Genomic DNA, 20,000 nt, shown 5'->3' on the forward strand with positions numbered 1-20,000 from the left:
AAGAAAGAAAGAAAGAAAGAAAGAAAGAAAGAGAAAGAAAGAAAGAAAGAAAGAAAGAAAAAAAGAAAGAAAGAAAGAAAGAAAGAAAGAAAGAAAAAAGAAAGAAAAAAGAAAGAAAGAAAGAAAGAAAGAAAGAAAGAAAGAAAACAAGAAAGAAAGAAAGAAAAAGAAAACAAGAAAGAAGAGAAAGAAACAAGAAAAACAATAGAAGAAAAGAAATAAAAAATAATAGAAAAAAAGAATGAATAAGAAAAACGACAAATAAGAAAAGAAAAAGAAGAAAGAAAAAGAAAAAAGAAAGAAACAAAGAAACAAAGTCAGACAGACAGAAAGATCCAATAAAGAAAGCAAGGAAGGAAAGTAAAGAGACAGAAAAAGAAAGAAAGAAAGAAAGAAAGAAAGAAAGAAAGAAAGGAAGGGAGAGAAAGAGAGAGAAAAGAAAAGCATCTGACCAGCTTCTCTGGTGTCCACAGTGAAGTCTGCCATCTGGAAGGTCTGTCCCTCCTGCAGGCCCGTCCCGAACACCTTCACCCGGCCGGCGTCCCCGATCTCTGACTGGACCACGGTGATGCTGATGGGGCTGTTGGGCACATGCCGGCCGTTCTTCCGGATGCTCACCAGGTGCTCGCCCACTTCCCTCGGGATGAAGGAGATTCCTGACATGAAAAACAGAGTTACTCACACCAAACTCAAAAAAAAAGAAATAATATAAAAGATGCTAAATTCTTCGCCCTACTGTTCAATATTTATTCTTTTTGAAACATTTCTCAAGTGATATTTAATGAATTTCCACAGTATTTCCACAGTGCTTTCAGAGACTGACCGATGTGGTTGTTTGGCTGTCTCTTCAGTAAGCAGGGCTCATCACGTCCGGACGGGGCTTTAATGCTGGCGGTCAGCAGACTGAGGTCAGTCTCCATGATGTCCAGAGAGAAATCAGCCGCAGAGCCCAGCTTCACCTGAGACTTACGCTTATTATCCTCTGAACAAACCAACAACAAAAAACATCAAGATCCAGCAGAGGGACTTAGACTTGCAGACTTAGTAAATTAGTACTGATGCAGACATGGTCACTTAGACTTGCAGACGTATACTCTTAGACTTGTAGACTAGTAGACTTTGTGACTTAGGCAGGTCGAACACCAGAAGCGGCACGGCGCGCACATGACAGTTAAAAGCCGATTTTTATATGAAACTGGTATTTAACATGATATTTAACATGAAACTAATCAGATGGCACTCTGTGGCGTGGCAGGAATATGAACAGCGTCCTGAGTCGTGGCTGGTCGCAGTTACCCTGATAGAAACCTATGTTTAGAATTCTGAAATGTATGGCGCTGCATGGCGCTACGAATGCGCCACCAAGCGGCGCTTCTGGTGTGTGACCCCCTACAGACCCCCTACAGACTAGATCTATACACTTAGACTTTGTAACTTAGACTTGTAGACAGACTTGTAGACTTAGTGACTTGTAGACTTATACATTTAGACTTAGTAACTTAGACTTGTAGATGTATACTCTTAGACATGTAGACTTGGTGACTTAGACTTGTTGACTTAGACTTGCAAACTTAGTATCTTAGACTTGTAGACTTAGTGACTTGAAGACTTTGTGACTTAGACTTGTAGATGTATACACTTAGACTTAGTAACTTAGACTTGTAGACATATACTTGTAGACTTAGTGACTTGTAGACTTTGTGACTTAGACTGGTAGATGTATACACTTAGACTTAGTAACTTAGACTTGTAGACATATACTTGTAGACTTAGTGACTTGTAGACTTTGTGACTTAGACTGGTAGATGTATACACTTAGACTTAGTAACTTAGACTTGTAGACATATACTTGTAGACTTAGTGACTTGTAGACTTTGTGACTTAGACTGGTAGATGTATACACTTAGACTTAGTAACTTAGACTTGTAGACATATACTTGTAGACTTAGTGACTTGTAGACTTATACATTTAGACTTAGTAACTTAGACTTGTAGATGTATACTCTTAGACATGTAGACTTGGTGACTTAGACTTGTTGACTTAGACTTGCAAACTTAGTATCTTAGACTTGTAGACTTAGTGACTTGAAGACTTTGTGACTTAGACTTGTAGATGTATACACTTAGACTTAGTAACTTAGACTTGTAGACATATACTTGTAGACTTAGTGACTTGTAGACTTTGTGACTTAGACTGGTAGATGTATACACTTAGACTTAGTAACTTAGACTTGTAGACATATACTTGTAGACTTAGTGACTTGTAGACTTATACATTTAGACTTAGTAACTTAGACTTGTAGATGTATACTCTTAGACATGTAGACTTGGTGACTTAGACTTGTTGACTTAGACTTGCAAACTTAGTATCTTGGACCTGTAGACTTAGTGACTTGTAGACATATACTCTAAAGGCCGGCTCACACTGTGCAATTGTTTATAATCCTGAACGATTGTAGCATGTCAGACTGCACGAACATGGCTCCCATGTCACACTGTAAGATCATAATGTCAGACTGAACGACAATGAAGATGCACCAAACGCAGAAGAAAACTCCCCGACATCAGTTTGACGACATCAACACATGACGCTTTCACTATCCCGCCATTCTGAAATTATTCCTAACAGTAAACGTAAACAATCTGTAGCAGAAATTTTGCACACAGCGTGTCTCAATAATACAACCAGGAAGAACAAAACTGCTTTGACATTTCCCCGCGGTTGTTTGAATTGTCGCACGGATTGCGTCATCAGATTCAGAGCTCATATTGGTTCTTGGATTGGCGCTCATCGCAGCTGTTGTCACACTGCAGGAAAGTTTCTGAGATCTTCTGACACTGCCAGAACTTCATCGGAGGAAAAATCTGATCGCAACGGGCATTAAGCTGCTGTCTGTGAACATGTCAAACCAACAATCAAAGACCACAAATTTTAGCCTAGGATTTCAGGAATCTTTTAGGATTTCCCAAATTTGTCTCAGATGACAAAATCTTGGCTGAAATCTCACAGTGTGAGCACAGCTTTAGACATTTAGACTTATGGTCCATTTTCACTGAGAGGTACGGTACGGGTCACCTTTATCAAGCTTGCATTTCCTCAGCCAAAAAGGTACGCTTTTGGTAGGCGCGGTGTAAGACAAAGTTTGAGACAATGTCATTTTCACTACACTGTTCCTATTTACTATGTGACCTTTTATGTGAAGCTGCTTTGACAATCTACATTGTATAAGCGCTATACAAATAAAGGTGAATTGAATTGAATCGAGGAAATGTCACAGTAAAGCCAGTAAGGGTCATTCATATCATATGAGAAGCTCTTCTCACAAAACAGATGCTTTATACACATATATACTTGTGTATAAATGATCATTACTAACCTTTCTATGAACGTGATCTGATTATGACTGCAGATCAATGATCGATGTGTGAAATAGCCTACTGTAACGTCTGTAATTATATTAAATAAATAAATAAATGCAACATATATGAACACAAAGACCCTTACAGTCTCCAATATGTTATCAATTACAGAAAAACTACACACAACAGACATTTTAGTCCTTATTTGGCTTCAAAAACAACACGAAGTCAGAGCAGACCTCTCATATGTATCTTTAATCTTCAGCAGCTCATGTAGTCTCTGTTAGAAGGTAATTCCATCATTCAGAGTTCATAATAGTCCAGAAGGTGATGATGATAGTTAAACATGGCAGTTTGTTCATGTTTTAGGTTGCTGAAGCTTCATTTGCTGCTGCGTTTTCTGGCTTCTCCTTTGTTTTTTCGCGCTTCACTCTCGCGTTTGTCTCTTTCTGAAAGGATCGGATATCAGAGCGCTTAAATGATCATGAGCACGTTATGAGCTCAAGAAGTTCGTTATGTCAAATATAGACGCGCAGCGAGCTCACGCGAGAAACCGCTCACACTTTTAGACGGGCTCGTGAAACAACAACAGGACACAGCAGATTTTGTTCTTCTTGGCTTTGTGGCTGTTCATCAAGATGAAGACAAGGTTTGTTTGAGCTTGGGTCGACCGTGGCTTGTTATTATATGTATATATTATTACGGTGTAATGTCTCGGCTGTGTATTCAAAAATGGCTCTTCCTTTGTTTTCATTCTAATGCTTCTGCAAGTGACATATCTCTGTAAACCAATAGCATTCAGCTGCACGTCTAGCTCCACCTTATGGTACCCTTTGGGCCTGTTAGTTCCATTTCAAAAGGGTAACCAAAAAGTGGTACGGTTCGCTTTTAGGTACCCTTTGACAGTGGAAACGGTCATAAAAGCGTACTGAACATAACCATACCGCACCACTCAGTGGAAACAGGCCATTAGTGACAGACTTGTAAACTTAGTAACTTAGACTTGTCATAGCATTTATATACAGCTACCCTCTGATGATTTGAAGTGCTTGAAGTGCTGAGATGATCCCAAGATTTCCATATCCTGGACCAGGCCGTATCCTGAGCAGCTACTGTGATGGTCATGGAAGAGTGGAGAACATGAGACTGATTCCTGTGACGCTCCAGAGACAGACGAGTCTTCGCTGAGGCCAGCTTCCAGCCTCCGCCACTGAGACTGCAGCTCTGCACAAGACGTTTGGCCAGCGGAGAAATTAAAATGATCGTGCCCAACTGAGCCTGGTTTCTCTCAAGGTTTTTTTTCTTCACTTTCGCCATTAGTGAAGTTTTTTCCCTCTCCGCTGTCGCCTCTGGCTTGCATGGTTCAGGATCTATAGAGCTGCGCATCGTTGGATTTGCTCTTCAATATTTGGACTCTCAGTAGTGATTATTAGTGAACTGAACTTAAACACTACAAACTGAACTACACTGTTCCTATTTACTGTGACCTTTTATGTGAAGCTGCTTTGACACAATCTACATTGTATAAGCGCTATACAAATAAAGGTGAATTGAATTGAATTCTTTTCTCCTCGCTTATCCCCACATCTGCTAAATGAATAAATGTAAAGGTAAAAGATAAACCATTAATTGTTGTGTTTTGATACCTGTAATCCTGGCGGTGAAGGGGCTACCAGCGATGTGTTTGTCGTTGTATCGTACGAGTATATTATAATCTCCAGGCAGTGTGGGCAGGTATGAAACCGCACAGGTGCCGTCTTTATTGTCCACACAGCTGATCTCAGCCTTCGACGGCCCTTCAATGGCCAGATCCAGACCTCCTGATGCAAAAAATAAATGAATAAAAAAATATTTAAATGAAAATAAAACACGCTTTATTAGCATGTGCTAGGCTTATGATGGCATCACATTTTCTTGTGATTGATTGCTGAAGCTTTTATCAAGATATACTGTATTATGATCACTATATTAACTGAGCTGCAAAAAAGGGTCATTTAAATTATATTAACCAAATAAATAATAACCAAATATAATATTTATACAATATAATATTTACATAATATAAAACAGTATAATAATTATACAAAATATAATTACGAATATAATAACCAATACATTTGTAATTTAAATATATACAGTTGAAGTCAGAATTATTAGCCCCCCTGTTTATTTTTCCTCAACTTCTGTGTAATGGAGAGCAGATTTTTTCAACACATTTCAAATCATAATAGTTTTAATAACTCATTTCTAATAACTGATTTATTTTATCTTTGTCATGATGACAGTAAATAATATTAGACTTGATATTTTTTAAGATACTAGTATTCAGCTTAAAGTGACATTAAAGGCTTAACTAGGTTAATTAGGGTAACTAGGCAGGTTAGGGTAATTAGGCAAGTTATTGTATAATTTAATATTATATAGTTATTGTATAATTAAATATTCCCCTACTGTGCAATACTTTCTCATACGCACTTGTACACAGCACCTTATATCAATATACAATGCAATACCTTCTACATTCGCACTTGTACACAGCACCTTATAACCTGTATATTTTTAACAATCTGTACATACAACTCAACATCCAGGTTTCTTGACTAACCGCATCTGTTTAATGTTTATCATTTTTATTTTATTTGATTTCATATTTATTTTGTGTTGTCACTTGTCACTTTATGTACACTGGAAGCTTCTGTAGCCAAAACAAATTCCTTGTGTGTGTGAAGCACACTTGGCAATAAAACTGATTCTGATTTGTTCTGTAGACTACTGAAAATATATAGCTTAAAGGGGCTAATAATTTTGACCTTAAAATGTTTTTTGAAAAATTAAAAACTGCTTTTATTCTAGCCGAAATAAAACAAATAAGACTTTCTCCAGAAGATAAAATATTATCAGACATACTGTGAAAATTTCCTTGCTCTGTTCAACATCATTTGGGAAATATTTAAAAAAGAAAATAAATCATGGGGGGCTAATAATTCTGACTTCAACTGTGTATATAAATATAATAACTAATACTAGTGTATTGCTTTGTTGCTTATACATGTTGAGAGTAAAGAAACGTCGCAACTAAATTACATCGCAAAATAATTAAAAAGTACAAAAGTAACAGGGTAAATAAATCTAAATAAATAAAAATGACAAAACATTGATACAATTTTTCTGTTCAATTTGTATAACTTGAATTCTTCCTGGAGGTTTTTAAAGTGTTTTTTTTTTTTATTTCACTTTGTAATAAAATGTGTGTTATAGTGAGAAAGTTCAAATCAACAACAGTGAGAGAAACGTACTGTGTCTTGGGGATTTGAAAGTAAATGGGACAAAAATAAACTAAATAAATACAACAAAACTAAAATAAACTTAAATTAAATTAAATAAATTAAATAAAAATCACAAAAATCACACAAAAATTTAAGCAAAAAACAAAAAAATTATAAAAGCTAGATGGTTCATTTGCATGTTTTTAAAAGAAATTATGCAGAAATATAACAAAATTATATAATCATTCATTCTCTTTTCAGATTAGTCCCTTTATTAATCATGGGCCGCCACAGTGGAATGAACTGCCAACTTATCCAGCATATGTTTTACACAGCGGATGCACTTCCAGCTGCAACCCATCACTGGGAAACACCCATACACTCATTCACACTCACACACCACGGACAATTTAGCTTACCCAATTCACCTATAGCGCATGTGTTTGGACTTGTGGGGGAAACCGGAGCACCAAGAGGAAACCCACACTAACACGGGAAGAACATGCAAACTCCATACAGAAATGCCAACTGGCCCAGCCGAGGCTCAAACCAGTGACCTTCTTGCTGTGAGGCGAACTTGCTACCCACTGCGGAACCATGTAGCCCAATTATATAATCGTGGAATTAAAATAAGATTTCATTTTAATTTGTGATGAACAACTTTAGGGGTGTCACGGGGGCTAGCATTAGCAGGACATGTGTGTACCTTCAGACGCGTCTTCAGTGTAGATGGTGAACATGGCGGTTTTATTGGCCGTGCCGTAGACCAGACCCGGGCCGTATGCAGTCACGCTAGGACTGTTAGCATTGTTGACGAAGAACTGCAGAGGACTCTCTGTGGACAAGCAAAGAATATACAGTGATACACTCAATCTAGAAAACAGAAGAGAAACATTATGATGATGCAGAGCAGGAGTGATTGGAGAATTATTAAATATTCTGAGGTGTTTTGGTCTTGAAGTGTAATACATCTAGCATATTTTAAAGTGTAAAACTTAGGAAACAAAATAAAATAAAATAATAGTTTTACACAAAAATAAAATAAAGCCAAAAATATTGCAAATAAAACTAAATTAAATTAAAACATGGTGAGTTAGACAGAATTTTAGAAATGATGCATAAAAATAAATAAATAAATAAACAAATAAATAAAGTCAATAAATAAAATTTGATTTAAAAGTTATATTGCTCATTTGCATGCAAATAATTATGCAAAATAAAATAAAACAACATTTAAAATTATAAAAATAAAACAACAAAACATTTTTAATAAATAATTATGCAAATATCAAATCAAATATATGCAAAACAAAAAATTAAAACAAAACATTTGTAAAATTGAGAAATTATGAAAAAATAAAATAAATCCAAAAAAAAAAAAAAAAAAAAAATAATCAACAAATAAAATGTATTTAAAAGCTGGACCACCCTTTGACATGTTTTTAGGAAATAATTATGCAAAGAAAATAAATAATAAATAAAATAAAATGTTTTTTGGAAATAATTATACACATATCAAATAAAGCAAATTAAAAACAAAACCAACAATATTAAATTGATTAAAACGTGGTTTAATAATTAAATTATTAAAAAGTGGTCAGCTATACAGCACAATTGGATAATTTGAGAAATTATGCAAAAAAGCAAAACAAAACAAACAAAAAAATTACAATTTAATTATAAAGCTAGACAGTGTGTTTTGCGCTTTTTGGAAATAATTATGGAACAATAAAATAATAAAATAAAATGTTTTCTGAAATAATTATAGAAAAATCAAAGTAAATAAAAAACAAAAAAATATTCAATTAAAACATGGTAAGCTAGACAGCACACTTGAAGAATTTTAGAAATCATGCAAATAAACAAAAAACAATATTAAAAAGTAATTATAAAGCAAGACGGCTAATTTGCATGTTTTTAGGAAATTATTATGCAAAAAAAAATCCTTGTTATCTAAACGACTCATTTAAAAGTTACTTAAAATATTCTAAATGTATTTTTACAATTTAGTACATTTAGGAAAACAAACCAAAAATGATAAAGTAAATAAATTAATATTAAACAAAAACTTCAAAAGACTGTGACGCTCTTGCCAGAATAATTCAAACCTCAATCTCCCTTCCCTATATGGAGAAACAGAGAGATGGGCTCTGGTGTGAGATTTACTGAGGTTTCTGATGGCACTGCACCAAACACCCAAAAACTTTAACCATAAAACAAGCACCTACATGAGGATCAACAGCATCCCAAACAACAGATTCCTGACAGCTGAAGTCACACACACACACACACACACACACACACACACACACACACACACACACACACACACACACACACACACACACACACACACACACACACACACACACACACACACACACACACACACACACACACACACACACACACACACACACACACACACACACACACACACACACACACACACACACCTTTCAACAGCAGAAATAAATCACACACACCTGAAAAACCTTCAGCAAAACTGATGATCCGGACAGCACATTCATCACACGCATGAAGACTCATATTACAGACTTTTCTTACAGAAAAATTAAATCTATATCCAAAACAAACTATATTTCTTGAACCCAAAAATGAGATGTTTAGTAGAACGCTCAAGTTCTTTTTTCATATGGCAAAGACTTAGCATATGCTGTCGTTACATTGAAAAATAAATAATAATAATAATAATAATAATAATAAATAGTTTTCTGTGACAAAAAAAAGTGACATTGAAGAAATATAAAACAAATGTAAAAAAAAATAAATAAATAAAAAAATAAAAAAAATACATATATAAATATATATACACACACACACACACACACACACATTAATGATTTATATTATTTAAATAAGATGATATATTTTATATGATTTGATATACATATATTTAACATTTACATGATGTATAAGTTTGCAATAAATGTTTATACAGAAAAATATGTAATTTTGTTTAAATTCTTTCTTTATATGTAATTTTGGTTATTTTAATGATTTAATAATAAATATAAATATAATACATATCATAACTATCTAATATATACTATTATTTTTACAGTAGTTCACACACACAAAATATAATAACTGTATAAAGTATATTATACCTAAAATAATAATATATAGATTAATAATAAAGTATCAATCACGTCCACTGATATAGTATATAACTATATATAAATTTCAATACATCTAAATGATTATTTTAATTGTCTTATATATTGCATTTATAATAATACAAATAATATTAAAATAATATAGACATATAAAGAATTTAAATGATTTATATTATTTAAATAAGATGATATATTTTATATGATTTGATATTCATATATTTAATCCTTACACAATGTATAAGTTTGTAATTAGTGTATACACAGAAAAATGTGTAATTGTGATTGAAAAAAATTCTCACTATATATGTAATTGTGGTAATTTTAATGATTTTATAATAAATATAAATATAATACATATTATAATTATCTAACATATACTATTATTTATATAGTAGTGTTTACACAGACACAAAATATAAGTGTATAAAGTATATTATACATAACAATAAAACAGAATAATATTAAAATATTATAATCACTCTTTGATATAAAATATAACTATATTTAAATATATCTAAAAAATTGAGTATTTACACACAAGAAATCATATATATTAAAATAATATTAAGATATAAATCACATGTGTCCATAATATTATATAATAATATATAATATAATATAATATAAGAATTCATTTTCTTTTCGGCTTAGTTCCTGAATAAAATAAATTAAAATAAAATAAAATAATATAAAATAATATCATATAAAATAATATAAAATATAAAAAATAAAATATGATATAATATAATATAAAATAATATAATATAAAATAATATAAAATATAAAAAATAAAATATAATATAAAATAATATAACATAAAATAAAATAAAAAATATAAAATAATATAATATAATATAATATAATATAATATAAAATATACAAAAAATAAAATAAAATAAAATAAATATAATATAATATAATATAATATAATATAACATAATAAAATATAATATAATATAATATAACATAATAAAATATAATATAATTAAATATAATATAATATAATATAATATAATATAATATAATATAATATAATATAATATAATATAATATTTACCAATTAAAATATTACTGGATGATACAAACAAACAAACAAACAAACAAACAGGTTTAATAGTGTATTATGGTGTGTCTGACCTGGGATGTGCGTGCCGTTGTATTTAATGTGCATTTCGTGAAGTCCAGCTTCTGTTGGCGAGTATTTGACCGTCACTGTCCCGTCTTTATTATCGATGATCTCCGGCTGAGCGCTTTTACCTGACGGCATGTGAACCTCACCTGAGGATGAACGTCACACATTCAAGGTGAGGATTTCAATATCAGACTCAGTCAAATCACTTCTACGATAACCATTATATATCATTCTACACTCCTCTCCTGACTTTCTGATGTGCTGGAAAGTTCTACAATTTGAGATATTATGCCTTTTAATCTCTCTTCTTTAAAATGTGTATTAATATTACAATAGATACTGCCTGGCTGCCAGAGCTTTATTAGCTGAGGAAAAAAAAAAGATTCTGAAAGTTATCACAATGATATTGTTTCTCTACACCTCTACACTACCTGACAAAAGTTGTGTCATCGATCTCAATTGTAAGAGCAACAAATAATAACTTGACTTCTAGTTGGTCATTTGGAAAAGTGGCAGAAGGTGGATTTTTCCCATGAATCATCTGTTGAACTGCATCCCAATCATCACAAATACTGCAGAAGACCTACTGGAACCCACATGGAGCCAAGATTCTCATAAAAATCAGTCAAGTTTGCTGAAGGAAAAATCATGGTTTGGGTTCACATTCAGTATGGGGGCGTGCAAGAGATCTGCAGAGTGGATTGCAACATCAACAGCCTGAGGTATCAAGACATTTGTGCTGCCCATTACATTACAAACCACAGGAGAGAGCAAATTCTTCAGCAGGATAGCGCTCCTTCTCATACTTCAGCCTCCACATCAAAGCTCCTGAAAGCAAAGAAGGTCAAGGTGCTCCAGGATTGGCCAGCCCAGTCACCAGACATGAACATTATTGAGCATGTCTGGGGTAAGATGGAGAAGGCATTGAAGATGAATCCAAAGAATCTTATCAAACTAAGTGAGTCCTGCAAGACAGCTTTCCAGATGAATTTATTAATCAGTGATTTGAGTCACTGCAGAGATGTATGGATGCAGTCCTCCAAGCTCATGATGGAGCCAGACACAATATTCATTCTGTTTCCACTGCAGCATGACCACATATTCTATACTGGACATTATTGAAGGTTCAGTGATGAGACTTTTGTCTAAGCAGAGTCAGACCTTACTGTCCTAATTAAATTATTAGAAATCAAGGCATGATCATATTTTATTTTGGTAAAATAAGCGTCATCTAGAGGCCTCTGCCTTTCATATAAGCCACTTCTGATACCAAATGATCAACTAGAAGTCAAGTTACTATTTGTTGTTTCTAAAACTTGTATAGGCAACAACTTTTGTCAGGTAGTGTATAGTTATATTCATTATATTTATTTATTATGTTTATTTATATATATACACTTTATCATGGTCTGAAGGGATTTCAGAAATATTTAATGTTATCTTTATAGTTATCGTGCTTGGCATGAATGTGAACGGGTCTTAAAGGGACAGAAATAGTCGTCATCATTTACTCATCCTCCAAAACCTGCTGGACTTTCTTTCTTCGGTTAAACACAAAACAAGATATTCTGAAACATGTTAAATCTGTAACCATTGAGACTTCCATTGTGAGGAAAAACAAATACTGTGGAAGTCAATGGTTACCAGCATTCGTCAGAATACCTTCTCTTGTGTGTTCAACAGAAGAAAGAAACTCATAAGTGGTATGAAACCACACAAGGGTGAGCAATAAATGACCATTTTTGTGTGAACTGTCCCTTTAAGACTGCCAAAATATGCAGGAAAGTTGTGCCATTAAACAATTGAATTATGAATTATGAGGCATTCGTTATGATCACAGAATCATACATTCCTGAAGGGACTGAATGGGTCTCTATAAGTGATCGTGTGTTTAATTGAACCTTTATTTGTTGTGAAATGTCTCACCTGTGACTTCTCCTTTACTAAAGGTGAAGGGAATGACCATATCGAAGGGTCTGTAGCCCGTCCCGTTCACACTGTTTGCAGGACCATACGATCCGTCTGTGACCTGAGAGACAGAGATTTATTTGTGTGTGAGAGTCTGTTATAATGTGTGTGTGTGTGTGTGTGTGTGTGTGTGTGTGTGTGTGTGTGTGTTCAGCGAGTCTGTGTGATCCGTGCTGCAAGCAGAAGAGCTGAGTGAAAGACAAACGTGTGTTAAACCTGAAAGAGCAGAGAAATCCCCAGAAACACCTGAGGAGGAGAAATGAGAGATGCAGAGAGACGGAAACATGTCCAGACTTCATCCAAACGCAAAAAACATGAAGATGAGGATGCATTACTGAGAAATGACAGTCAGTGCTTATAATGTTTCACCTGCAGGAGATGATGATGATGATGATGATGAGCTCATGCTGATGAAGAGAGATTTACAACTGTGTGCTCCACACGCACACACACAACTTAGATGATATTTTTGGAATGGAATGGGACTGGGAATGGGAATTGGATTTGGAATGGAATGGAATGGGACTGGGAATGGAATTGAATGGAACTTAATGGAATTGATCGGATCTGAGCTGAATTGAACTAAATTTGGAATGAATGAATGAATCGATCAATCAATCAATCAAATCATCCCACTAGACAGAATGTTTGGCGAAGATGGAGATAAACTTCGCTGAAATTAAAAGACATTGAATAAACTAGAAAACAAGATGAAACTTTAGGTAAAGTTTAGGAATTAATTAGGAAAAAATAAGGAAAACAATATGTAATAATAATAATAATTAATATTATTATTAATTTTATTATCATAAAATTATGTTGATAATAATATTGCCAATATGTATAGATCTGAAATGTTCAATAACAGGTAATAATAATAATAATAATAATAATAATAATAATAAAGATGAATAATAAATAATGAATTAATTAGGCAACAATTCTGAGGAAGTTCAGAAATTATGAAAATAAAAAGGGAAATAATATTAAAAGAAAAAATTATTAAATTAATTATAAAATATATTATAAAGTTACAATTATTCATAAAAAGCTTAATCAAATTCCAGCAAGCTAGGGCAACACTTCTGGGTTTAGACATCAATTATAGATAGTTTAGAAAATAATTATAATTATAAAAAGAAAATTTATAAAATAAAAAAATTATTAATTATACTAATTAAATTATAAATTAATAATAAAATTTAAATTAAATATAAAATAAATAAAATACTACCAAGCTAGGCAACACTTCTGGGTTTAAAAATTAATTATAGATGGGTTTATTATTATTATTATATAATTAAATTAATTATAATAAAATGAAAAATAAAAGATAAACTAATTATACAATTAATCACAACATTTAAATTAACAAAACTTTTATATAATATACTAGCAAGCTATGCAACACTTCTGGGATTAGAAATTAATTATAGATGAATTATAAAATTAAATATAAATGTTTAGACATTTATTAAAATTATAAAATGAAAAATAAAAAGTAAAATAAAATTAATTAATTAATTGCACAATTAAATTATAAAATTAATTATACAATTTAAATTAAATACAAAAAATGTAATAATACTAGCAAGCAAGGCAACACTTCTGGGTTTAGAAATGAACTAGATATTAAAGTTTGAGGACAAACTTTATGGTGGCTTGAAAAGCCGAGTCTGAATTAGCATGTTACTAGCATGAATTAGCAAGTAACTATCATGATTCTAACATAAATTAGCATGTAACTAGCATGATTCTAGCATGAATTAGCATGTTACTAGCATGTTTCTAGCATGAAATAGCATGATTCTAGCATGAATTAGCATGTTTCTAGCATGAATTAGCATGTTACTAGCATGTTTCTAGCATAAATTAGCATGTTTCTAGCATGATTCTAGCATGAATTAGCATGTTACTAACATGTTTCTAGCATGAATTAGCATGCTACTAGCATGTTTCTAGCATGATTTAGCATGTTATTAGCATGATTCTAGCATGAATTAGCATGTTTCTAGCATGAATTAGCATGTTATTAGCATGATTCTAGCATGAATTAGCATGTTACTAGCATGATTCTAGCATGAATTAGCATGTTACTAGCATGATTCTAGCATGAATTAGCATGTTACTAGCATGATTCTAGCATGAATTAGCATGTTACTAGCATGATTCTAGCATGAATTAGCATGTTACTAGCATGATTCTAGCATGAATTAGCATGTTACTAGCATGATTCTAGCATGGATTAGCATGTTACTAGCATGTTTCTAGCATGAATTAGCATGTTACTAGCATGATTCTAGCATGAATTAGCATGTTACTAGCATGATTCTAGCATGAATTAGCATGTTACTAGCATGATTCTAGCATGAATTAGCATGTTACTAGCATGTTTCTAGCATGAATTAGCATGTTATTAGCATGATTCTAGCATGAATTAGCATGTTACTAGCATGATTCTAGCATGAATTAGCATGTTACTAACATGATTCTAGCATGAATTAGCATGTTACTAGCATGATTCTAGCATGAATTAGCATGTTACTAGCATGATTCTACCATGGATTAGCATGTTACTAGCATGTTTCTAGCATGAATTAGCATGTTATTAGCATGATTCTAGCATGAATTAGCATGTTACTAGCATGATTCTAGCATGAATTAGCATGTTACTACCATGTTTCTAGCATTAATTAGCATGTTACTAGCATGTTTCTAGCATGAATTAGCATGTTATTAGCATGATTCTAGCATGAATTAGCATGTTACTAGCATGATTTTAGCATGAATTAGCATGTTACTACCATGTTTCTAGCATTAATTAGCATGTTACTAGCATGTTTCTAGCATGAATTAGCATGTTATTAGCATGATTCTAGCATGAATCAGCATGATTCTAGCATAAATTAGCATGTTATTAGCATGATTCTAGCATGAATTAGCATGTTACTAGCATGATTCTAGCATGAATTAGCATGTTACTAGCATGATTCTAGCATGGATTAGCATGTTACTAGCATGATTCTAGCATGAATTAGCATGTTTCTAGCATGAATTAGCATGTTACTAGGATGATTCTAGCATGTTACTAGCATGTTTCTAGCATGAATTAGCATGTTACTAGCATGTTTCTAGCATGAATTAGCATGTTGTTAGCATGATTCTAGCATGAATTAGCATGTTTCTAGCATGAATTAGCATGTAACTAGCATGATTCTAGCATTAATTAGCATGTAACTAGCATGTTACTAGCATGATTCTAGCATGAATCAGCTTGTTTCTAGCATGAATTAGCATGTTGTTAGCATGATTCTAGCATGAATTAGCATGTTACTAGCATGACTAGCATGTCACTATCGTGTTGCTAGCACCTTTCTAGCAAGATTAGCATGTCAGTAGGAAGTTAAAACTGTTAGCATGTGTTAGAAAAGCTAGTCACAGTCTCTGGGACAGTTGCTAGGGTGCTGAAATTGGTTGCTAGGGAGTGGCTAGTAAGTTTAAAGGTAATCAGTGATTGGCTGCTGGCTAGACTGAGTTGAATGAGGCCAGACTCTAGTCTGTAGGACAGTCTGATGCAGAGTTATGAGCTCACAAAGGTTGATCCAATGTTAAGTAAATGGGAGTCTTTTACAATGGAAGTCTATGGGACAGTTGCTAGGGTGCTGTAAGTGGTTGCTAGGGAGTGGCTAGTAAGTTAAAAAGTCATCAGTTATTGGCTGCTGGCTAGACTGAGTTGAAATGAGGCCAGACTCTAGTCTGTAGGACAGTCTGATGCAGAGTTATGAGCTCACAAGTTTGACCCAATGTTAAGTCAATGGGACTTTTGGGATTTTTCTGGGTCGTTTTTCGGAAAACCCAAGGTCGGATCAGTTAGAAAAGATATAGCAACCCGAGTCAGACCAGTTTGAAGGTTTGACGAAAGTTTGAAGTATGTAGCTTGAAAGGCCTAGGAGGAGATACACTTAGAAATTAGTCTCAGAAGAATAAGAAGAAGAAGAAGAAGAAGAAGAAGAACTAGATATTAAAGTTTGAGGACAAACTTTATGGTGGCTTGAAAAGCCGAGTCTGAATTAGCATGTTACTAGCATGAATTAGCAAGTAACTAGCATGATTCTAACATAAATTAGCATGTAACTAGCATGATTCTAGCATGAATTAGCACGTTACTAGCATGTTTCTAGCATGAATTAGCATGATTCTAGCATGAATTAGCATATTACTAGCATGTTTCTAGCATGATTTAGCATGTTACTAGCATGTTTCTAGCATGAATTAGCATGTTACTAGCATGATTCTAGCATGAATTAGCATGTTACTAACATGTTTCTAGCATGAATTAGCATGTTACTAACATGTTATTAGCATGATTCTAGCATGAATTAGCATGTTTCTAGCATGAATTAGCATGTTATTAGCATGATTCTAGCATGAATTAGCATGTTACTAGCATGATTCTAGCATGAATTAGCATGTTACTAGCATGTTTCTAGCACGAATTAGCATGTTACTAGCATGTTTCTAGCATGATTTAGCATGTTATTAGCATGATTCTAGCATGAATTAGCATGTTTCTAGCATGAATTAGCATGTTATTAGCATGATTCTAGCATGAATTAGCATGTTACTAGCATGATTCGAGCATGAATTAGCATGTTTCTAGCATGAATTAGCATGTTACTAGCATGATTCTAGCATGAATTAGCATGTTACTAGCATGATTCTAGCATGAATTAGCATGTTATTAGCATGATTCTAGCATGAATTAGCATGTTACTAGCATGATTCTAGCATGACATAGCATGTTACTAGCATGATTCTAGCAGGAATTAGCATGTAACTAGCATGATTCTAGCATGGATTAGCATGTAACTAGCATGATTCTAGCATGAATTAGCATGTTACTAGCATGAATTAGCATGTTATTAGCATGATTCTAGCATGAATTAGCATGTTACTAGCATGATTCTAGCATGAATTAGCATGTTACTAGCATGTTTCTAGCATTAATTAGCATGTTACTAGCATGTTTCTAGCATGAATTAGCATGTTATTAGCATGATTCTAGCATGAATTAGCATGTTTCTAGCATGAATTAGCATGTTATTAGCATGATTCTAGCATAATTTAGCATGTTACTAGCACGATTCTAGCATGAATTAGCATGTTACTAGCATGTTTCTAGCATGAATTAGCATGTTTCTAGCATGAATTAGCATGTTATTGGCATGATTCTAGCATGAATTAGCATGTTACTAGCATGATTCGAGCATGAATTAGCATGTTTCTAGCATGAATTAGCATGTTACTAGCATAATTCTAGCATGAATTAGCATGTTACTAGCATGATTCTAGCATGAATTAGCATGTTACTAGCATGATTCGAGCATGAATTAGCATGTTTCTAGCATGAATTAGCATGTTACTAGCATGATTCTAGCATGAATTAGCATGTTACTAGCATGATTCTAGCATGAATTAGCATGTTATTAGCATGATTCTAGCATGAATTAGCATGTTACTAGCATGATTCTAGCATGAATTAGCATGTTACTAGCATGATTCTAGCAGGAATTAGCATGTAACTAGCATGATTCTAGCATGGATTAGCATGTAACTAGCATGATTCTAGCATGAATTAGCATGTTACTAGCATGAATTAGCATGTTATTAGCATGATTCTAGCATGAATTAGCATGTTACTAGCATGAATTAGCATGTTACTAGCATGTTTCTAGCATGAATTAGCATGTTACTAGCATGATTCTAGCATGAATTAGCATGTTACTAGCATGTTTCTAGCATTAATTAGCATGTTACTAGCATGTTTCTAGCATGAATTAGCATGTTATTAGCATGATTCTAGCATGAATTAGCATGTTTCTAGCATGAATTAGCATGTTATTAGCATGATTCTAGCATGAATTAGCATGTTACTAGCATGATTCTAGCATGAATTAGCATGTTACTAGCATGTTTCTAGCATGAATTAGCATGTTACTAGCATGATTCTAGCATGAATTAGCATGTTACTAGCATGATTCTAGCATGCATTAGCATTTTACTAGCATGATTCCAGCATGAATTAGCATGTTACTAGCATGATTCTAGCATGGGTTAGCATGTTACTAGCATGTTTCTAGCATGAATTAGCATGTTACTAGCATGATTCTAGCATGAATTAGCATGTTACTAGCATGTTTCTAGCATGAATTAGCATGTTACTAGCATGATTCTAGCATGAATTAGCATGTTACTAGCATGATTCTAGCATGAATTAGCATGTTATTAGCATGATTCTAGCATGAATTAGCATGTTACTAGCATGATTCTAGCATGTTACTAGTATGTTTCTAGCATGAATTAGCATGTTATTAGCATGTTTCTGGCATGAATTAGCATGTTGTTAGCATGATTCTAGCATTAATTAGCATGTAACTAGCATGTTACTAGCATGATTCTAGCATGAGTCAGCTTGTTTCTAGCATTAATTAGCATGTTGTTAGCATGATTCTAGCATGAATTAGCATGTTACTAGCATGACTAGCATGTCACTATCGTGTTGCTAGCACCTTTCTAGCAAGATTAGCATGTCAGTAGGATGTTAAAACTGTTAGCGTGTGTTAGAATAGCTAGTCACAGTCTCTGGGACAGTTGCTAGGGTGCTGAAATTGGTTGCTAGGGAGTGGCTAGTAAGTTTAAAGGTAATCAGTGATTGGCTGCTGGCTAGACTGAGTTGAATGAGGCCAGACTCTAGTCTGTAGGACAGTCTGATGCAGAGTTATGAGCTCACAAAGGTTGATCCAATGTTAAGTAAATGGGAGTCTTTTACAATGGAAGTCTATGGGACAGTTGCTAGGGTGCTGTAAGTGGTTGCTAGGGAGTGGCTAGTAAGTTAAAAAGTCATCAGTTATTGGCTGCTGGCTAGACTGAGTTAAATGAGTCCAGTTAGAAGTCTGTAGGACAGTCTGATGCAGAGTTATAAGCTCACAAAGTTTGACCCAATGTTAAGTCAATGGGACTTTTGGGTTTTTTCTGGGTCGTTTTTCGGAAAACCCAAGGTCGGATCAGTTAGAAAAGATATAGCAACCCGAGTCAGACCAGTTCGAAGGTTTGACGAAAGTTTGAAGTATGTAG

General features: G+C 33.4%; 1 protein-coding gene across 1 annotated transcript in view; it reads right to left on the bottom strand.

The window, feature by feature from the left end:
- Positions 1–20,000, bottom strand: part of LOC130236987 (filamin-B) — a 231,664-nt gene that overhangs the window by 32,791 nt on the left and 178,873 nt on the right. Inside the window, exons 30-35 of the mRNA XM_056467758.1 lie at positions 12,825–12,927; positions 10,904–11,044; positions 7,333–7,461; positions 5,007–5,180; positions 824–982; positions 453–656 (exon numbers count right to left, since the gene is read on the bottom strand). Of these exons, the coding sequence (XP_056323733.1) occupies positions 453–656; positions 824–982; positions 5,007–5,180; positions 7,333–7,461; positions 10,904–11,044; positions 12,825–12,927 (910 nt within the window). The remainder of the gene's footprint in view (positions 1–452; positions 657–823; positions 983–5,006; positions 5,181–7,332; positions 7,462–10,903; positions 11,045–12,824; positions 12,928–20,000) is intronic.

Source organism: Danio aesculapii, chromosome 11 (assembly GCF_903798145.1).
Source record: "Danio aesculapii chromosome 11, fDanAes4.1, whole genome shotgun sequence".
In the NCBI taxonomy this organism is placed as follows: Eukaryota; Metazoa; Chordata; class Actinopteri; order Cypriniformes; family Danionidae; genus Danio; species Danio aesculapii.